The sequence below is a fragment of the Bactrocera oleae genome, chromosome 3 (assembly GCF_042242935.1).
Source record: "Bactrocera oleae isolate idBacOlea1 chromosome 3, idBacOlea1, whole genome shotgun sequence".
NCBI classification, from domain to species: domain Eukaryota; kingdom Metazoa; phylum Arthropoda; class Insecta; order Diptera; family Tephritidae; genus Bactrocera; species Bactrocera oleae.
Genome location: NC_091537.1, coordinates 69,958,207 through 69,981,427, shown reverse-complemented (window position 1 = coordinate 69,981,427; position 23,221 = coordinate 69,958,207). Strand labels below are relative to the sequence as shown.

Below are 23,221 nucleotides of genomic sequence, written 5' to 3'. Positions count from 1 at the left end.
AACCAGAAAACATTTTTGTAACATAAGATGAGTACAAGGAATTATCGACAGTAGTCAAAATTTTTATTTTTGGCAACTACAAACTTTCAGCTCAGCAACAGTTACTAATATGATTACGGTTCTCACGCAAAAAAAAAACTACATTTTAACATATTTTAATAAAAATCCTTATTATCGCCTTTAAAATAAGCTCCTTCGACATTCGACATCTTCATAAGTCCTGTTTCATATTCATAAGCCCACATCTCGTCACCAATAATGATGTGTTAAATGTAGGATCTTCAGTTACGTTGTCAAGCATTTCTTTTGTGACCTCAACTCCACGTGGTTTTGGCAAAAGATTTTGGTGTTTTGGTACAAGTCTGGCGTTGATGCGCTTCATACCCAAAACATTAACGTAAATGTGTTGAGTGTGTGTTGTATCCATAAGATATGTTGAGATCCTCTGATATCTCTCTGATGCCAACACGACGATTTTCAAGCACTGCCTTTTTAACTATTTTTACATATATAATCCTCATTAACAGAGGTGGATGGACGACAGACACGAGGTAAGTTTTCAATGACTTCACCACCTTCACTGAATGCTTTTGTTCTTAAGGAAGTAGATTCTGTAACATTTTCAACGATTCCGTAGCCGTGATTCCATTGGAAATGCAAAATTTCAATTAAACTCGTTGTTTATTTTTTTCCACGGCAAAAACCGACCGTTTTCGCGTCGTGAAAACCAAACTGCGAAATACATACTAATTGACATCTGAAGATCAAAGTTCATACGAGCAGTGAAAAGGGTTGTACCAATCTAGGAAAAATTTTGTATGTCCGGGTCAAATTTTATATATGTATATATATTTGGTTTCGAGAAAAAATTCATTTTTTAATATATTTTTATGAGAATAGCTTCGAGTGATTTTATTCAGTTATTGATCTTAATTTTTCATTAATAGCGATTTTTTAAATTGAAACTATGTAAAAGAACTGAAAAATGAAAATGGTACTTAAGACTTAAAGAACTATAGAAGTTATGACATATACATATGTACATATATTAAAACAAAACAAAAAATAAATTGTGTATTCAACCGGTGTTTTTAGTCTGCGAGTTTTTTACCACTAGGTTTTTATAATTATAATTTGTTTAATTTTTTATGTTTTTGTTTTTTATTTTTTATTGCCTAAAAACAAATCCAAAGGATAATGAAATCCCAGACTTCAAAACTTCGAGCCAGATATGAACACAGTCAATGTACATACATACATACAGGTTGGCTGTGAAGTGTCTGCTCTCACAAAGAAATAGCATGGTACCACCCAAAATGGTTTTTTCTCAAGTTGGTACATCTGTCGTGAGAACGCATGCAATGTTACAAGTCATTCTGTCAATTAATTTTTCGTTTACAAGAAATTTAAAGTTGAGGTGTCAGAGTATTTTTTTAATATGGAAAACATTGAATATCGCGCAGTGATTAGATTCTTTTTTTTGAAAGGTCTAAAAGCAAAAAAATTTTATGAACAATTGTTAGAAGTGTATGATTAGTCCTCACCTTCAAAACACACCGTTAAATTTTGAGTTAGGCTTGAAGACGATCCACGCGAAGGACACCAAAAACCACAACCACATCAGAAATCATTGAGCAAGTTCATAATATTGTTAGTGAAGATCCAAGTGTGACTAAGCGTAAAATTGCTAATGCCATCGGCATCTCAGACGAACAAGTACTTCATATTTTACATGGAGAATTACATATAATAAAGCTGTTTAGAAAGTTAGTGCCGCACACGTTAACAATTCAACAAAAACTGGATCGAAAACAAATATCTCAGCATAATTTGGAGCGTTTTAATCAGAATAAAACCGATTTCTTGCGTCGTTTTATAACTATGTATATTCGTTGATTGATTATCTGCAGAAAGGTAAAACAATCAACTCTGAATATTATTGCAGCCTTTTGGATCAGCTGGATGAAAAAATTCGTGAGAAAAAACCTTGTTTGCAGCACAAAAAAATCATTTTTCATCAAAACAATACACCTGCTCACAAAGGTGTTTTATCAATGACAAAACTCAACGAATTAAAGTACGAATTGCTTTAGCATCCACTCTATTCACCAGATTTGGCTCCTAGCGACTACTGCCTCTTCAGAAACCGGAAACAATTCCTTCGTAGAAAGCGTTTTTCGTCGAATAAAGAAGCTATTACAGCCGTAGACGGGTATTTTGCGGACTTCATACCAAAAACAGTTTTTTTTTTCATTTCGAGTGCAAAAACTTTTCAACCGACCTGTATGTATGCATTTTCCGTTTTTTTTTTTTGTTACTTTTTGCTTAAAATTTACTTGACGTGACAGTTTATTGAATTGCTATTACGTACACATACATACATACATTCATTACATGCAAATGTCACTAACTTAATGATAAATAAATAATGGACCACATAGAAAAATTTTTTTGCAAATATGCAAAACTGTTATTTTTACTCTTAAAGGTAAATTGAAGTTTTATTTAAACTGAATAAAATCTAAATTGTCTTGCAAGAATTTAATTTCTAGTTGCTGAAGAGTCTGATTTTGCTTTATTTATGAAGTGCTCTTTAGAATTTAAAGTTATTCCAAGTAAAATAAAGTGATGCTTTAAATTGAATTCGAATTACTGACTCTTCTAACGTCTTTTTTGTTTTTTACAATTTGAAAATACATAATGCTCAAATATTTATGCAGATATCGTGTTTTCATTTGTTTTTCTTAGTATAAGGATGTAACAATATTTTGTACAAGCTTAAGTGCGTACTAAAATTTCTTAATTTTTGTTTTTGTTTCTGTTTTTTTTTTTCTTAATAAATAATACCTATGTGTCATAGTTAAATTAAAAATAATAATATATTACTTAACTTAATAAATTAAAAATATTTGTTATTAATAATTAATTAAGATAAAAAGTTTTATTTTGGTTATCCTGATTGCCATACAAGTAACAATTATCATCTGGAGCTTCTCCATAATTTTTTAAAGCCAAAGTCAATAGTTCAGTTCTGTTCTTCAATGCTACGACTACAAATGCACCATTTGGAAGTATCTCACACGCTGTTATTTGGCCAGGTGGCTTGTAAACGGCTAGTGATTTACCTAAAAATATATGTTAATATTTGAATTATTAATAATTAAACGTGAATAATTAGTCATAATAATAACGAAAGTAGGAAAAATCTCCAACAGTGTAAATTAATTAAATATTGAAAAATGTTTAATGTTTGAAATATTTCGAAACTGTAATTTACAAAGGTAATCCTACTAATGTAATGCCAGAAATCCATTATTCTAAATATTACACGTTATTAATAAGTTTTCCTTAATTTTTATTCCATTTTCCAATATTCGATTATGCGTTGGAAATATACGGTTCTTGTTCGTCTTTTTCTGTTTATTGTATGTATATTTGTCATTTATATGAAGCATAAACAACAACAAAAATTTGTGTCACTCAAATATTTCGAAATATGTGCCTGAAAAAGTGTTTTTGCGAAAAGTTCTTTTTCATTATATTTAATATGAAGAAAACCTCAGCCGAAACTCATCATATTTTGGTGGAAGTTTATGGCGAACATGGTCTAGCTAAGCAAACGTGCCAAAAGTGGTTTGCACGATTTACCATACAAAAGGGGAAAGGAACTGGAAGATTACTCGGTAAGTTTGTTGCCCAACATAAGAAGAGCTCGCAGAATCTTTAGACGTCACTCAGGCAGCCATTTTAAAGCCCCCAGATAAATTTAAAAGTAAGGAAAGTGGGTGTCACATGAATTGAACTCAAGAGACGTTGAAAGACGATTCTGCATGTCAGAAATGCTGTTTTGAAAGAAGCTGAAAAAGTTTTTTTTACATCGCATTATGACCGGTGATGAAAAATAGATCCATTACGACAACCATAATCCCAAATATCATATGTGAAACCTGGCCAACCAGACAAATCAACGACAAAGCCGAATATCCATAACGCTAAGCTAATGCTCTGTATATGGTGGGGTCATAAGGGCGTGCTGTATTATAAGCTTCTAAAATCGGGTGAAACCATTAATGGGGAACACTACCAATAAGAACTCATTAAATTAAAATAAGCCATTGTCGAAAAACGCCCGAAATTTGCGACTGTACACGAGGCAATTATTTTTCATCAAGACAACGCTTGGTCTCATGGTGCAAGACCGGATAAAAATTATTTGGAAAACAGCGACTGGGGAGTTTTAAAACACCCCTCTTATAGCCCAGACGTTGCCCCTTCTGGATTCTGAATACGATCAACATCAGAACAGGGTGTAAGTTAATGAGCCAATAAGCACAGCAAATATAGATTCGCTCAAACATATCACCATCTTCCACAATAAGGATCAACTTATTCCCTACGGCTAATTTGACAGTGATAGTTAAAACCTCTATTATAAGAGTTTTAGCATTCTATATACTATAACAAAGTACGGTACTTAAGTAGGGTCTCATATAGATACATGCATTAAGAGTATGATATTGACATTTAGTATACTATTACCTGTATTCAGTTCCCATACGCGTATGGAGTTATCACGTCCATCCTTATCACGTGACAGCAATACCTTTCCCAATGGATCTAATTTTAGGAATGTAACCGGTGCATTGTGACCAACCAAAGTTGAACGACAATTACCCGTTATCAAATCCCAAATTAATATTTTCGCATCTTCTAAACCAGCTATGACGCAAGCATTCGATTGTGATATCGCCAACGAGACTGTATTACACGCTGGTTTCCATTTTTTAAACAATGTACCGCTTTGTAAATCATATACGACAATAAAATTCGGTGTCGGTTCATTTAACTCTTTGGCCACAACACAGACATATGAACCCTCATATGTAATGGCCGATAGCGAGGTAATGAAATCATGATGTGGAATGCGCAAATCGTAGAGGAGCTTCTTCTGTGACAGATGCCAAACCAAAAGCGGAAATGGTTTTTGTGTTTCATCGCCGCAAACGAGTATACTAGAGAAAAATAATACGTATGTATAGTTTTTGAACTATTTTTACATATGGGAAATTATATAGTTTTATCTTACCGTCCATCACCGGACACTAAAAGTGAATTAAGAAATCGATCTTCACCAGCTTTAAAAGTCATAACACAGTCTCCAGACTCTAAATTCATAAGATGCACATACATGCGATTGCGCGACAAGCAAACCACGTGGTTTTGATCATGTAAACCAAAATATGGCATTTTCTGATTCATAACACCTTTCAAAGTTATCTAAAAATATGAGAAAATATGTGAATAAAAGAGGTAACTATAGAATGCAGAAAATAATGACTCTTAGCTATATTTTGTCATATCCAAGGAACTCAATTATGGCGGAGCTCAGGTGTAAATAATCTGAGTGAATATTTCAAAACGACGTTTTACGTAACTTATTTATTATCCACAAAAGCTATCAGATTTTGAAATTTCTTGCTATACCCCCTCCACCCAATCTTCCAGTTTTGAAATTCTTCTGCTTGGGCTAAGCTTTTCTGTTAACTACGATACACATATTGTATGGGATACCTGGACTACGGACACGATTCTTGTGAATGATGCCATTACATTACATTAACGATTACACGGACTTTTTAAGCTCCTGTTTGCTTTGGCCTTAGCTAAGCTAAGGTTACTGTTCACATTTATTTAATGTTTTTTCGGAACCTACTCTATTTCAGCGTGTTTATGGAGTTTTCTTTTCCTTCATAACGATCTCGCAGTGCATAATGTCAAACGATTTATTTTTTTCGATCGATTTAATAATCGTTCTGGATCGTTTTCACGTTTGGTCCGGCCTTGCTCGAAGAACTCGTGTCTCTTCTTGAATATGGTTTCTTGGATAAAAATAATCTGTGGTTGGTTGGTTGAAGGAACAGAATGAAATAATGTTTGAACACAAGCGACCGCACTTAAGACATCATATTGTCCAGCACATTATACCCTCGAGTGAGTCCCGACTAAGCACCACATTCTGAACTGGCTAGATTTGATAAAATATCTACTTCTTTCTTTCCAATTTTAGATAGGAATATTGGGAGTCGGGGAAGATATTCTGTCTCAACCTGTTGAAAGACGTGCGCTCGCAAAGATAATGTTCCAACGTTTCATCGTACTTAGATGGCCTTCAGGGGCAAATGTTCTTGGATAACCTCTACCAAAATAGCCAATTTCCTCTCTCCAAAGCTAGAAGCCATTTGGTTTGTCCATAATTCTGACCACCTCAACTAATTTAGTGGTAAGACCTATAATGGAGATTTCGAAAACTTGAGTTGTTCTTCTAACATCTATTGATTCAAGCAGATTTTGAGAGAGCTGATTAATCGACCGGCCAATTATACGACAGGGTATCCAAACGTTGTTTACTGAATTTGCTACTAAAAGACTATTGAATGCCTTTTCAAAAGCGGATAGCTTTAATGGCCGCTTACGACTATTCACTATCGTATGTTATTATACTATCTAAGATGTGTATCATATTTTTCACCTCCGTTCGAACTGTATACCTGTACCGATAATGAGCCTATTACCTCGATATGAATTATTTTTTTAGAATTGAAATCCATTCAATAGTCATTAAAATGGCATGTACCTTATATTTTCCCTCATCCAGATTGATCACTTTAATTTCTCGTCGACATAATACAGCCGCTTCATAACTGCCGACGGGACACATAGAAGTTGGCTGCGATATGTCCAACAATTGTCGTACACGCGAACAACTCTGCACGTCCCATATACATATTTCCTCACGTTCGGTACTTATGGATGCCACGTAGTAACCCTTTTGCGGCAAATTGACCAACACATCGTAACTGCTAGTAGATGCGTCCTCGTCTGAACCCAAATTACTATTCAATATTTCCATAAATGGTATTTCTATCTCATTGGTGAACTCTAGCCACGAACGAATCTTTTCATCATCTTTCAACGTTACATCATCACGTATACGTACTTTCAGATAATATTTAATTAAGGTAAAAAATTGATGTCCATCATAATTTAGTTCGCGCATGTAAGTTTTTAAAAAATCTCTTAAAAATGTTATATGAATCCACGATTGTTCGGTAATTTTCGCGAGTTGTTCCGAAACTAATATATCATGCATTAAATACGCCGGACCGTTAGAGTGAACTTTGTCGGCAATCCACTGAAGTTCGGTAAAGTAGAAACAGTTGAAGAGCATTTCAATTTTTTCGGTTGTTGCATTATCTTCAACTATGGCACAAAAATGATGATAAGGCAGTTTTAAGTACTTTTGATAATTGTAACTGCAAATGTAAAAACAAAAAAGCATTCATTAGAATTAGAAAAAAGTATTCAGTGAGCGGAAAAATCTTCCTCACTTTGTTAAATGGCCATTTCCGGTTGAATTTGGCAGTATGCTCTGTTGACGATCGAAGTAGTCACGTATTGTTTTGTGTACCAGCCACCTTTTGTGTGTATACCTCTTGAAAACAGCATTTCTAAATGTTTTATCAGCTATACGAATATTTTTTAAAAATAACAGCATTGGACCCATTAACCAACAAAATTTCGACCATATCTTAAAAGCGACCTGCGCTTCCAATTGTGTTTGCTTTTGAAATATACCCAGACAATCGCTTTCGCGTATACCCCACTCGGATACGGTCACAATCAACAGCATCAACTCGACGTGTTCCGTTTGAAATTTGCTCTCCAAAATCTGCAGCATTTTATCTAACACATCCGATATATCGGTTATACTAATGGACATGTGTGACAGCCAAGCTAACCACCATAGCGATTTGGCGTGTAACGGTGTTTTGCCACGCAATAGTTTCCATTCATCGGGTAACTTGAGTGCACCATTGGACGCGTAAAATTCACTACCACCGGAACTAAGAATATCATTCCACTGTCGCTCGGTAAATTGCTTCATCTTTATGAAACACTTGTTGGGTATGCCGAGCTCGCACAAGTTGGTCAACATTGGTGTTTCTTCTTTATTATCTGCTTCGGTTATGGTCAGTATCACTTTAGAAGTGCTGTTCAGATGTAATGGCAACCAATTTAAAGTTTCATCTTGCGTTATATCATCCAACGAATCGATTATAATGATTACGAAAAAGTCCTTGTTTTCCAGCAGCTCTTTCAGTACAGTTGAATAACCTTCTATGGACTGAAATAAAAAGATATCAAATAGTTTACTTCTTGTCTTCGTTAAAGGTTTATCGAAAACTTACGTGATCACAATTACATTGCTCGCCGTTAACCAAAACCGACAGTTGATCTGTTATGGAGCCCAATAAAGATGTTAGATCGGATGATCGGACTGTCAAGTTCGCAAATCTGAAAGGGTATACGCGTAAAGCTTGTTAAAATATATGTTAGATAGACACTATTTAATAAGTATGTAGAGACAGCTAGGGCATTCGGAAAGGGCAAGATAAAAAATCCCCATATACTTTTTGAGTCCAAAATCCACGTGATAACAAGTGTTTACCAAGTCATTGATATATATTTAAAGTATAACCGTGAATTTTAATATGCGTTTTTAATAAAATATACATTTTGCAAAGTTGCGTATGACCTAAGTGACATGTAGTAAATTTCATTTCAAACCTCCTTTTATACAAATCATTATCGAATACTGCAGAAATTAGATCCAATCGTATCAGAAACAAGCAATATGCTCTGAAGACCTAAATTCTTGCTAACTCACCATATCTAGGTATGTTTAGCTTAAAAATCACCGTCGCTATCTTCGACTTATTTTTTTGCTCTCGGCATTGAATATAGCAACACTGAGTAATAAATGGTATTTAGCTATGTTATATGCAAAAGTAAACTTCCTTTGTAGAAAAATGATAACGTAGTTTAATCGGCTCCCAAAACTATAAACTTGTTATAACAGTCAGTCAGGAAATTTTCTCCGAAACGGCTAAACTGATAGTGGATCGGTATTTTCAGATAGATAGATATATCTGTAAAGTAATAGACGAAGGAAAAAGCTTTTTAATAATAGTTTTAATTTTTTAAGCTACTCTGAAGTGTAAATTTTTTCACAAAAACGATTTTTTTGGGTAGCCGCCAAAATTTTAACTAGTCCTTCAAACAGTACCTGTATTCATCTATAGTATTAAACAACTTTTTTGGTTTTTAAATTTGAGATAATTTTAAGCAGAAAAAACTTCATCAGCAGACCCATTTTTTTAGAGTTCCTCCCGGAAATCTGCTACCGGATCAAGGAAATCCAAATTTTTTCATAATAAATCGCGGATTATTAAAGTAAGGTGCATTAAATTCTATATATAAATGTGCCTTTTTATGCTCTTGCTAATTGTTGCTACAATGTATAAAAGTTTTGTTCATCTAACGGTTGTTTGTATCACCTAAAACTAATCGAGATAGACATAGGGTTATATACTTGTATATAAAATTATCAGGATGACGAGACGAGTTGAAATCCGGATGTCTGCCTGTCCGTTTACCTGTGCACGCTGTCTGTAACTTGAGTAAAAATTGAAATATCTTCATGAAACTTGACCACTGTCACGCCCATAAAACGCCATTAATCGAAAACCAATAAATAGCCACAATCAAGCTCTAAATTAAGATATAGAACTGCAATTTGGCACACTTGGTCGCAGTAGCAAGGGGCACCTGACACTGTGAAAATGGATGAAATCCTGTTAAAAACTACGTAAAGCGTGATAAATCAATACCTAAATATGCTAGACATAAAATTTTACTCCCGAGATGGCATGAGAGGACTTTATAGGAGCCGCGGTCGAAATTGTACGATGGACGGGACCTGATTGATCGATTTCAACCAAATCATTATATTAAATAACATTCTTCTCATATTCCTATGTGACAATACGAAAAAGGGGAAATCGGACTACAACCACGCCTATTTCCCACAATTTTAAATTCCATCTGATTCTTTCACCTTCCAGTATGCAAATCAAGCACCAAATAATGTATAGAGATAAAACTGTGCACGGATAATACAAATCGAAACAAAACTGTTCAATTCCCTAGTTATCGAATATGTGGACAACGCTGCCTATAGTTGACTTTTTACCGAAAATATCGGTCAATGTATGAGATATTCGGAGAGAATCCTTTCCTGGTGATAGTATGTCTCATTGTCAAAAATGGATTGAATCGAGTCAACACTTCCCTTAGCCTCTGTATACCCAATATAAAGATTTTCGAACTTCCGGATGACTTTACTTCATATTATTGGTGATGGTATGTGAGATGCCTTAATAAAATTCTGGGTGCATTTTATTAGTCTGTGACATGTTAGTGGTATGTAGTATTGGCAAAACTAGATAAAATTGGGTCAATAGTACCACCAACTTGTCGGTCAGTGAGTATTATTTATATATGAAATTGCTTCCAAATATGTTCGTTAGTATATCTGAGCAATGTCAAAATTAATCCATTCAGCCCGACCCTTTCTCTATCCTCAATATACCCCATAAAATGATGATATTGTAGTGAAATTAAGTGGACAATTTTATAGGTATACCATAACACTTATACCATTCCGATACCCTGGTTAACGTTTTCCACATAAGCTCAATATATAATAAATTTAGCCTCGTCGGTCGAGTTGATATCACAAACATATATCCCATTTAAAGGTGTTTTTAATATAATTTTAGCTGACTCAAACTAAAATTTAGCAATCAAATTAAGTCTAAGTTATTAATCTTCATATGAGTCAAGAAGATACTAAATTTGATTGTAATTTATTCAAGCTTTCATCGAAGAATGGATATTTAATTCTTTCGCAACATTTTTATAGGGTTATATATATATATATATATGATCAGGATGAAGAGACGAGTTGAAATCCGGGTGACTGTCTGTCCGTCCGTCCGTCTGTCCGTTTGTCCGTGCAAGCTCTAACTTGAGTAAAAATTGAGATATCTTTATGAAACTTGGTAGACATGTTTCTTGGTACTGTAAGACGATTGGTATTGCAGATGGGCGTAATCGGACCACTGCCACGCCCACAAAACGCCATTAATCAAAAACAAATAAATTGCCATAACTAAGCTCCGCAATAAGATACAAGACTGTTATGTGGTACACAGGATCACATTAGAGAGGGGCATCTGCAGTTAAAATTATTTTTTTAAAGTGGGCTTGGTCCCGCCTCTAATAGGTTTAATGTGCATATATCCTAAACCGCTAATGCTATAAAAACAAAATTCACTGAAAGCAAATATTTTTAACACTTCTATTGACGGTGTGAAAATAGTTGAAACCGGGTGGCAACTCCGCCCACTCCCCATATAACGGTACTGTTAAAAACTACTAAAAGCGCGATAAATCAAGCACTAAATACGCCAGATACACTAAATTTTATCTCTGGGATGGTATGAGATGACTTTATAGCAACCGCGTTCAAAATTAGTCAGTGGGCGTGGCACGGCCCACTTTTAGGTGAAAACCCATATCTTGGGATGTGCTCAACCGATTTCAACCAAATTCGGTGCATAACGTTCTTTTAATATTTCTATGTCATAGTGTGAAAATGGGCGAAATCGGACTACAATCACGCCTATTTCCCATATAACACCATTTTCAATTTCATCTGATTCTTTCACTTTCCACTATGCATATCAAGCAACAATGATTATATCGGGGTAAAACTTTGCGTGAGTATGCCACCTTGTGACCAAAAATTGTCTAAATCGAACCAAAACTGTTCAAGCCCTTAAGTACTAAATATGTGGACCACAGTGCCTATAATTGACCTTCTACCGAAAATATCAGTCAATCCACAAAGAAATCTCAAACGAGTATACCATTTGACTTTGCGAGAGTATAAAATGTTCGGTTACATCCGAACTTAGCCCTTCCTTACTTGTTTGTTTTATAAAAGTTTTCTTTACGTCTCAAGTTGGGTCTTAAGTTAAACCTCATTTACAACCTAATTTTATTGTGTTATGATTTTAAATTCTAATAGCAACACTTCGGTAATGAATTTAAAACTATATAGGGTATATTATACGATTCTCACCTCAATATCAAATGGGCATCTGGTTTCCATCTTTGAACATTTTCCATTATCTTAGAAGCTAACACACTCTTCCCACAGCCACTGGCTCCTGATATTATTAAGGGCCATTGTGTGTTGTCTTTAAGGTATCTGTGGAAAAGCATATATTTAACAATATAGAAGCAAAACAAGTTGGTAACCCCACTTTACCTTTTCACATCATTCATAATATCAAAATTGGCTGAATTTTGAGCCAATATCTTGGAGTAGTGTGCAATTAGGTGTACTTCCTCTAAGAGTACCTTATCCACGCCATTAGTGTTATAAGGTACACTGTTTTTGTTTTGATGTTCCTCAAAAATTGACGTTATCGATTTATCCAGTAAATTTTCAATAACGGCTGTCAGTTCTTCATCCAAAATATTCATAGTGGGTAAAATTCGAATCAGATTTTTCTCAGAGAGATGCATTTTCAGCTCAGTATATACTTTGGTGATTCGTCTTAAAACTTCTGCATCTAATTGCGAGGCATTTTCGGGTAGTTTTGTATATTGTGCACCAGTCTGTATCCAAATGCAACGTTTGGCGTGCTCTTGACTTATAAGTACCGTATTATTAATCTCTTGTTCAACCACGGTTGTTAAATATGAGTCTTTTAAATCATCGGAAAATAGGCGAAGTAGTACTTCCAACAAATGATTCAATTCATCGTTAACTTCGGTGGAATATGTATCAATTTGTTGGGTATACAAGCGATGACACATTGGCTGATATGAATTGTCTATTGTATACCATTTTTCCAAAAGTATTTTCTCCTCCTCACTGGCCACACTCAACACCGACGTAAAATCTTGACTTTCAATGGTCAATGGCAACATAGGTGTGCCGAGTGATGAGCCCAGAAATAGTACTGGTATGATATAAGCTGTGGAATTGTGTCGAGAAATTTCTGATAAGCAATTTGCAGCCTCTTCATGGCCTCCTTGTGCTTCTTGTGGGCTTTGCGTCCAGCGCTTAACTTCTAGCAATTTACCGAAGTCTTTCTTAGCTCCAACGTCGTTCTCATGCACATCCGAGATTAAGAAATCAAAACCTTTGCTTTGGCATTTTGTTACAAACTGCTTGAAGAGACTATGTATAACACGTTTGTGTTTTTTGTACTCGGGACTATTATTCGCTAAAATATAAATCACAATTTTTTTATCCCTTTCGATTTTACGTCCGGGCGGAGGTTTTCCTTGAAGAATAGCTAAATTGTTGGGTGCAGTTTTCTGATTTGAAATATCGCAAGGTGCATTCAAAGCTTGTGGTGTGGTAGTTTCAGAGTCTGTAAAACAAATAAATATATATACATATGAGCTTGATGTCGAATTGAAATATTTTGCAATCAGACTAAATCTGTATAGTTACGATGACGATAAATAAAATTTCACTAGCCTATGTTAGTCGAAAGAATGGCGCACTAAGCCTGTGCAGAAATTGGGTTCGGTCCTGAACTGTATAGTCTTGGTTTGGGACCCTTGCGCAATAAACTTATAAACCGACCTACACCAAAAATGAGTTCAATATGGTATGTTAGAAAGGTTTTTTTTTAGGATCAAATTTAGTTACTCTAAAAAATCGCCTCGCCAAATCGATTTAAAAGAATATTGAAAAATCTTTTCTGTTTAAAGCCAGCTAATAGTTTATAACGAAGTATGGAGGTCTAAGGAAAATTTGCTTCACAAAAATTCATTGGCATTGAGATTAAGTAGGAGATGAAATTGATCAAAACCGAATATTAGATTTTCTCACAAATGTACGGTGTAAAATATTTATATTAGGTCTGGTAAAAAGAAAAGCATTATTTTTCCAATAGATGATTAGAGATTTAGTAATATGTATCGTACGATCGTGTTACGCAAAAAGGCTTTAGAAAGATAATATTATATTTCGTACTAAAAGAACATTTCAGACGGTTTGTGGATGTTTGGCTCATTATGGTTTGAACAAGTTTCAAAATTGAACACCAACAAAGTCATATACGTCAACATTTTTCATAGTTTTTCTTAAATACATGCGAAAACGCAAGCCAAGCAATGTAGACTTTATGTATCCACCTTTAAGTTTGAATCTGGCATCAATTGATTACTACCTGTATCTGTCTATGGCGAATAATTTTACTGGTGAAAACTTTGCCTCAAGAAACGCTTTTGAAAATCAACCGTCCAAGTTGTTCGCCAATAGGGACTTGGGTTTCAATGCGAGTGGCTTTATGAAATTACCTTCAAAATGCCAACAAGTTATCGAACAGAATATGTTCTGTTAACCTAAATCGGATAGTTCTTACTATTACTAAGAATTTTCTAATCTAGTATAACATCATCTCTATTAAATTTTACTCTTTTACCATTATAGGTATATTTTCATTCTTTCATTCTTTTTATAGGATACCATTATATTGAATGGGTGTGGTCAATCCCGGATTAGGGCCATTTTTATACTAGTAACTGAGCGTACTCATATATTAAAACCTTTGTAAATTTTAAATCGCTCTTTATGCATGCTATACCATATGTACAAAAGTATAGTATGTGTACGCATTCATCATAATAATTAATAACATACCCTTCTCCAGGCATTGATTGCCTTTAATAACATCTTTATTGGCTTCGTTGGGCGTTTGTTGTGCTTCATTTGGTGCGGCTGCTGCGAAGGACACGTCTGATGGCACTGGCTCTGGATCTGCCAAAGGCGCAAGTTTTTCACTATTATTCCCAACCGATGCTAATTGAATTTCCTTTTTATTGGTTTCTTGGTACGGTGAGGAACTGCAAATGATTTGAAATTAAAGGTAATGTTATTTTTTCTTCTTCATAAATTCACTTTATTCGCTCATGTATACATATTTATGCAATAAAGCAACATCCATTCTATTCAAAATTGTGTATGTAAAATTTTATTTTAAGGATGTCCTGAATTTCACTTATTATATTAGAAAAACAAGAAACAAAGTTATCTTCAGTTGCACCGCAGCTACATACAATAGTCTTCACAAATAAAAAAGTTTCCCATACATGGATTTCAGTTTGATCGATCAGTTTGATCGATCAGTTTGTATGACAGCTATGTACGAGTATATGCTACAGTGATTGATATACCAGAACTTGATTTGATCGGTTAGTTTAGATGTCAGCGATATGCTAAAGTAGTCTGATCTGAACAATTTCTTGGACAATAATCCATGCCAAATTTCATACAGATATCTTGTCAGAGAAAAAAGTTTTCCATATAAAGATATGATTTTGATCGTTCAGTTGTCTGACAGCTATACTTGTATGATATCGGACTATCCGCGGTTCTGACAAATAAGCAGCTGCTTGGGAAAATATTGACGTGTGCGTGTATAAATTATATATATATTTTGGAGCTACAAAAAAACGCCTTCTTCGTGGATATAATCTAAAAAAATCTCTACCAAAAGATATTGTTTATACAGTGATAAAATTAAAACAAATTATAAAACTGATTGGATTGGTCGTTGGTTTCCGAGTAATCACATAAGCAAATTTGAAGAATGATGTTTCGAGAAAAACGGGATTAACTATAAAGTGCTAGCTGTGATAATGGTAACTCAAAAGCTATTTGAGACATGGATATAGTGTGTTATTTTTAAATATGGAAAATACTTTTTTTTTAATTCAGGTGTTGACAAAACTTTATATTGTGCGCATTAGAAATATTTCAAATGAGCTCTAAATTAATTATTCGACGAAACCAGGAGTGGATGTGGATTCTTATCAACTTATACTATTGATCACATAGTTTTATTACAACATTTTATTTTTGTCCAAGATACAAATGAAATACTATATATCTGATATAAACTCGAACAAAGAGCTATATTTAAATATTAGGTATTTGAGTAAAAAGCCAACCAGAGAATAAGAAGATGTGACTTAGACCAAGATCAAAACAGATTTTATTCATAGCCAACGCTAAACCATGTTACAAGATATTCACTTAATTTCATTAAAAATAACACATATTAAACCGGCAGTTCGAATATTTTTATATATTATTAAGTATATACAGGCGAAAGAAACTAATGACCCTATTTTACTAATTTTTAACATAAGAGTACATTATTATCAGAAAGAGGTTCTCTCCATATTTCAGTAATATATCTGACAGAGTAACCGATATTTTCTGGAAAAAGTCTGTAATGTGCATTGAGATCTAAATCTGATCCGATTTCGGCCATTCTGACGTGATATAGCATACCTTGGAGATACTGTTATTGATGTTCCGATATCTTCTTTGATGCCTTATTTATGTATATACTGCAAAGTGAAGGATCAGATGAATCTTACAATTGTGTTTTATGGGTAGTAAGTTTTTCACACTGTAACATAAGGATATCAAAATAATTTTTTGCACCAAATTTAAAATTAGTCGAATAGTAACTGAGGTATACAACTTCTCCTAAAAATTGGCGGTACCACGTATATTTTCCAATTATGCACCGATTCCTATGCAGAATGTTTGCTATAACATTTAGTGGTTATAACGTGTTCGTTTAGTGAGTTATAACACTTTGAGTAGTTTTCAACATAATTATATGGGGGATGGGCGTGGTTACCATAACATATCAACCATTTTGATATTGTATGAGGAGATGCTAACGAGTTTGGTTGTTAAAGCTTTAGTAGTTTATGCGATATCTACATTAAACCTATTGGAATACGGTAGCACCGCATTTGATTTAGTCAACTGGTAATGTATAAGTTTAAAAGTTTATTTCGTTTTAAAGAAATCAAAATTAAAAAGTTATTAAAATTTCATTTTATTCTTTCATTATAGTCATAAAAAATTAATTGAATATTTTTAAAGTAGCTAACGTGGTCGATACAATTATATTTATCCTGCTAGAAAAAATTTGTGGAATTCACTTGAGTCTCTAGTACATATGTATATGTATGCATTAACTGTACAAACGAAGTTATTGATAAAAAAGCATTATTAAATGCTACCATCAGCGTCATAAGACGCGTTGTATTCTTTGAACATCTATGTACTACATATCTGCCCTAATAGACATTTTTTTAAAATAACTACACAAAAGCTAAAGCAGGTCGCCGTATGCGAATAGATGCTATTATTCAGTACCAAAGGACGTAATTATAAAAAAATACCATAATTTTGTTCGTTTAAGAGTCGTTTAAGGGCCTATGAAGAATTTGAAGATTTATTATACGCACCATAGATAGGCAATTGGTATATAGTATGATTTGTATATAATAATAAATATAATTCTATGAAACATATTTAATTCGTTGTTGAAACTTTAAACGCGTTTTTCTAGAAACAACATTCTTACGGTCGGCGCGGATGATAAACAATTTTTTATACAACCGATTGGGCTGAATATGTTATTCTACTCATCAATAGCTCCCGCAGGATTTAGGATCTTTTTTTTATTTTACAGCCCGATTTCCACTTAAAAATATGTACCTTTTTTTTGAAGCCAACCATTTTTTTATTTTTTAACGAAATTGTTTACACAAACCAACCAACGAGAATAACAAGCTCACAGAACAATAATCTTTTTAATTTTTTTTATTTCAGATGTCCTCAAGCGACCAAATCAATGGTGCCTGCCAACTCCTTGTTTTTTTGAAACGCTCACTTCAGTGCTACAAAACAACAAATTTCAAAAAAAAAAGACAAAAATAATTTTTTTGGAATACTCTGAGATAGTATTATTAATATATTTCAAAATGAAACTGATTGAATTTTGTATTTTCAAATAAAATATTCCCAAAAAAGCTTTAAAAAAATGCAACTTACCAGACTACTACCTTAATTTAATCTACAATAAAACAAAAATGCAAAATAATATATAACTTTCCTTATACTCTCAAGAGAATCAAAATTTGTTAAAAACAAGAAAAAACGTTAACTTTGACTGCAGCGAAGATATAATGCCCTTCATAGGATCATTCCTTATAACAACTATATGTACATATAACTAAATCTGCATCCAACGAAAACATTTTGCTAGTTCTTTCTAATCTTTATAAACAGCCTGTGATCCCAGTTAAGGTTTATAAGGAAAAAAATAGTTTTTATAAAGATACCATCTGATCAAAATTGACAAGGAGCAACTTCTTGGGGAGCAAATGACGTCGATGTCAAATTAAGCTTAATCTAAGCTTAATTAAATAAAAGCTTACACGGCTAAATTCACTTAGCTCATCACGCTGATCATTTATAAATATATTTTGATAGCATCTTTGACGTTTTCATCTGGGTGTTACAAACTTCGTGACAACTTAATATAAAACAAGTAAGAAAGGTCTAAGTTCGAGTGTAACCGAACTTTTTATATTCTTACAAAGTAAAGTGATACACGGGATTTTCGTATATATTTTAATTGAAAGTAGAACATTATTTACAATCACAGGCAAAAAGATACACTAGTGTATTATTAGAAAAAGATTATTTCAGAATTTAATTAATATAGGTTACATATTGACCGATAGATGCGGTATAAAATCAACCGAAAGTGCGAAAATATTTATATTAGTTATTTGGTGACTAAGGGAAATGTTGAGCCGATTTTACCTATTTTTGGTATAAGGGCATGCTGTTATCACCAAAATATTCACCCTGAACTTCAGTACTAGAACTCATAGAGTGACCGATATGTTCGGTAAAAAATCAGCCCAATGCACTGGTGTCCACATATTTGATGTCTGGGTTCTTGAAGTTATAGTCCGATTTCAACAAATTTTTTAACATTATATTAAATACCTTGAGGACACTATTTATGCAAAGTTTTACCCTAATAACTTTATTAATGTTTGATGTGTATAACCCAGATGGATATTAAAGTTATGTTGTATGGGAAGTATTATTGTCCAATTTTTAGAACGGCTCACGTTAAGCTCTTCCCTGCCATCCTGGATGTGAAATTTAATGCTTTTGGCTCTTTTATTCAGTGAGTTATCGTACTTTTTGTAATTTCCAACCGTTATATTGAGAGTGGGCGTGGATATTCCCCATTTTCAAATAGTATAAAGAAATACTAAAAATACTTCTTCTCAGTAAGTTTGGTTGAGATAGCTTCAGTGGTTTGGAATATATGTACATTTAACCATTTAGAGGGCGGGGCCACGACCACTTAAAAAAACAGTTAAGCCCACATGTGCCCCTTACCATTGCGGTACCCTGCACCAAGCAATAGTTTTTTATCTTAATTTGCAGCTTAGTTATGACACTTTTTCGTTTACCGAACTGAACACAGGTTTTCGTTTAATGGCGTTTTGTGGAGTTATCAGTGATTTGATTACGTCCATCTACAATACCAAACCCCCTTGGGTACCAAGGAATACCTATACCAAGTTTCATCAAGATATCTCAATTTTTACTCAAGTTATGGCTTGCACAGACAGACGGACGGACATGTCATTCGGATTTCAACCCGTCTTATCACCCTAATCATTAATACATATGTAGATAACTCCATATCTATCCCGATTAGTTTTAGGTGATACAAACAACCGTTAGGTGAACAAAACTATAATACTCTGTGCAACAAGTTGCGAGAGTATAAATATAAGGTCGACAAAGCGAATACTAACTAAATAAAAAAAAAACACATCTCTTCGGCAAGCCCGTTGTTAGTGACGTCATTATTTAATATTTAGTTACCTATAATATTTATATATTTTTATAAAAAAATATATGCATACAAATGTATATGTATATGCATACAAGTAGTATATACTTCTGATTAAATTTGGTTTAAATTTTCACTTTTTCATAAAATATCTCGTCTACAAGCATTTGAGTGACTTCAAGAACCATATGGCGTAATCAAGCTGAATCTAACTTCCAACCGGCCAGCGACAAGTAAAATAAATATTTCTTAAAATATAAACAAAGATCTATATACAAATGTGTATATGGTAGATATATTTACTTACTCATCTGATTTCTCTGATATGCTGTCGTTTTTTCTTTTGTCCCCAGAACTGCAAACGTTACCCATTTTTTCTCAATTTTTATAATATATATATATTTTGTTTTTTCTATTCAATTAAGTCGTTTATGCTATTTTAGCGACGATTAGTTAAACTGCAAATAAATGGGAAGTAGTATTTGATTGTTATTGCAATTACAATTGCAAGAGTGTAATGTCGTTGCACTTCACAAGCAGGATGCATTGTTGTGGTCTAGCCGCAATCTCGCAGATCCAATATTTATTGACATAATATCAAAGAGATATACATACATATATGTTTCTACTTGTATGTTGTACCATATGTACACATATTGCCTCACAATAGATTTGCTGGTTTTGTTGCTTTTCACCTTGCCATGCTATCTTTTATATAGCAATTACTTAGTATCGCCACCCCTATTAGCAATAGAAGGATGAAAAAAAAGTAAAATAAAATAATAATACACGTACAACAGGTCAACAAATGTTCAGGGAAGACCGCTAGCGAAACGCATGCTCTGATATGCCACACATAAACGTACTTGAACGCCCGCACCGCACCCCCTTATATACATATTACATAGCAGAGTTAGTAGTGCTCGGTACCTACACACGTACATGGTTGTAAGTAGGTTGTGGGAGAGGCGTTTCCGCGCTACCTTCAACCCCGCATGTATACATTGTTTTTGTTGTTTTTTCTGCCTTTTCAAACAGTATCCAATTTTGTATACACATTATGATATTTTCTGCTTTAGATTTTCCTGATTGCAACTTTCATTTCTGATAAAGTTATATATTATATGTATGTATATATTACATATTCAATTAAATTTATTGAATTTGCACGCTTCAATTCGGTCAGGTTAAGCACTATCGCAATTTAAAACACAAATAATTCTATTAATAACACTATAGCAGATTTTTTGATACATATCTATGGTTGTACAATTATATATATGTATGTATATATGGTATGTATTTCGATAGGTAAGTATAAGCATTTAGAAATACACACTTAAAATTCGTCCGGTACATAAATACATATGCATATATTCGTCTGCATAAATGTATGTATGTATATGCACATAAGCAAAGTAAATTTTAACTTTTTCTAAATTTAATATATTTTTATTAAACTAAATTTTAGTGCCGTATTAATAAATCAATTAATAGCATCAACAAGATTTGGCACTAGGGGAGCGCTGGGTACCGTGCGACAATCAACGCGCTACTACATACATATCGTTCTGTGGTACATTTAATAAAATAGCCTCAAACGTTGACATTTTCTCTCAATAAAATTTCAATTTTTCAGTTCGTCCTTTTTTTATTGACCACTGTATTTTTATTTTATAACTTCCATAATAATTTTTACACGCCGCATTAGTGCAATTTATATTTAATATAAATTTATTACATTTGAATATTTCCTATTTAATTATAACTTGTTTTTTAGTTTCACGTCTTTCACAAATTTTATGCACTGCATACTGATTGCAGAAAATAAAATAAAAACTACTTATACTTTTAGATGTTGTATACGAAGCTTTAGAGCTTAATATGTGTGCTTGAAGCTTTCGAAAGAGCAACGAAAAGGAGATATTTATTAAATGAGAGAGCAAGGTATGCCATACGACAGTGAGCGAAGATTGAAAATAATGAAAACAACTGCACATGTAACAGCGAATATGCGTATGTGTGTATATGTTTATGTGAGTATGCACAAGTGTCGGTAGGCGAATCGGTTGGCGCTTCAAAAAATTCATATTTCTTAATTTCTTGATATTATACCCATTTATTTATAAGTGGTGTACACAAATAACGTACATACATACTTAACTTATGTATGCATGTACATATGTGAATACATACTACCTATAAAAATGTAGATAAACATAACTGTATACTTGTAAGTGTATGTCATGGAGCTGGCAAATATTTGTGTGCCTATGACATTCTTACTGCTAATCAAAAGTCACTGATAATAGCCTGCGACAGTTTTCAAAAATTAGCAGGGACTGTTACTGTGGCACAGTGGCACAGTGATACAGCGACGTCAAGAGGTGTTGTAAGTATGAGGTAGACTGTTAGTGTAGGTATTCATATACATATAACGGCAAAAAAGCTCGCTATGAATAAATAAAATCCCAAAAAATAAAATTAAATAATATTTTAAAAAATTATTTTAATAATTTTCAGACCTTAACTTTGTTTATATTTGTCTGTCTTCTAATTAAAATTAGCACAGACTGATAAAAAAAATTTCCAAAATTGGTACAATCTTTTTTATGTTCGTGTGAAGTTTGATCTCTATATATTAATTAGTAAGTGTTTGGCAGCCATTTACTGCGATTCGTCTATCCATTGATTATTTTCATATTTTGGGTATTAAATGTGTCAAACTCGAACCAAAAGACCTAAATCAACGTAGCTGAGAACCATACATTCATCAACGGCATCAATACTGGAGACGAGATGTGAATTTATGAATATAACGAATAAAGCTCCAAAAATTAGTCGAAACCAAAACTGAAGGTACTGAGGCCACTCTTGCGTACTGGTTTTAACAAGAGAAATGAGATTGGGACGGCTCTAAAGCTAGACTTTTTAATTGAAAGCTATAGGTAATATATACCATATATGTACTTGTAAGGGACTATGCTTGAGAGTTCGAAGTTTTGTGATTCCGTTCACTTATTTTAGAGTACTATTGAGCAAATAGGTTTACAGAGTTTCCGGTTACAGAGATTCGATTGCCTTAAAAAACTTCCTGGGCGAATATTATTTCGAGTCTATTCCGGATACATAGACCTTATTGTCGTAGGTACGACAATAGTTTTTTTCATGACCGAAATTAACTCGTAAGTTTAAAATTAATTGCTGAAGGACGAACGCTTTTAGATGTTAGTCGGAAATGGGATAGAATGCACACAGACGCAAAGCAGGAAATTTTATACGATTATTTTAGCGGAACAAGTTTCTTCTTAATGATTGTTTTTAATCGATTCGGTTTTGTAGCTCGATTTTTTGTATATTTTCAAACCAAACTTTTAAGAGAGAGAATATGGTGCCAACTCCGGAATATATGGTGGATGTATAATAGCCTTCAATATTCACTATCGATCTATGTGACCTGGTCTAGTCCTGATAGAACACAATTCCTTTGATATAGTATCTGCCAATCTGCCAATCATACAAACACATAG

At 33.5% G+C, this 23,221-nt stretch overlaps 1 protein-coding gene across 5 annotated transcripts; it reads right to left on the bottom strand.

The window, feature by feature from the left end:
• Positions 1-1,471: 1,471 nt before the first annotated feature.
• Positions 1,472-21,529, bottom strand: LOC106616836 (uncharacterized). 5 transcript variants are annotated; one of them, XM_070106805.1, is made up of 12 exons: positions 21,433-21,521; positions 20,307-20,432; positions 19,999-20,149; positions 14,636-14,838; positions 12,239-13,355; positions 12,050-12,178; positions 8,250-8,355; positions 7,389-8,185; positions 6,635-7,313; positions 5,087-5,277; positions 4,540-5,012; positions 1,472-3,125 (listed from the first exon to the last, which is right to left on the bottom strand). In XM_070106805.1, the coding sequence occupies exons 3-12, from the start codon at positions 20,061-20,063 to the stop codon at positions 2,923-2,925; spliced, it is 3,963 nt and encodes a 1,320-aa protein (XP_069962906.1). In that variant the 5' UTR covers positions 20,064-20,149; positions 20,307-20,432; positions 21,433-21,521; the 3' UTR covers positions 1,472-2,922. The 5 variants fall into 5 exon arrangements, with proteins under 5 accessions (XP_069962906.1, XP_069962907.1, XP_036217758.2 ...); XM_070106806.1 differs by lacking the exon at positions 20,307-20,432 and having other exon boundaries at positions 21,433-21,529; XM_036361865.2 differs by lacking the exon at positions 21,433-21,521 and adding an exon at positions 21,255-21,409 and having other exon boundaries at positions 19,999-20,432.
• Positions 21,530-23,221: the final 1,692 nt, after the last annotated feature.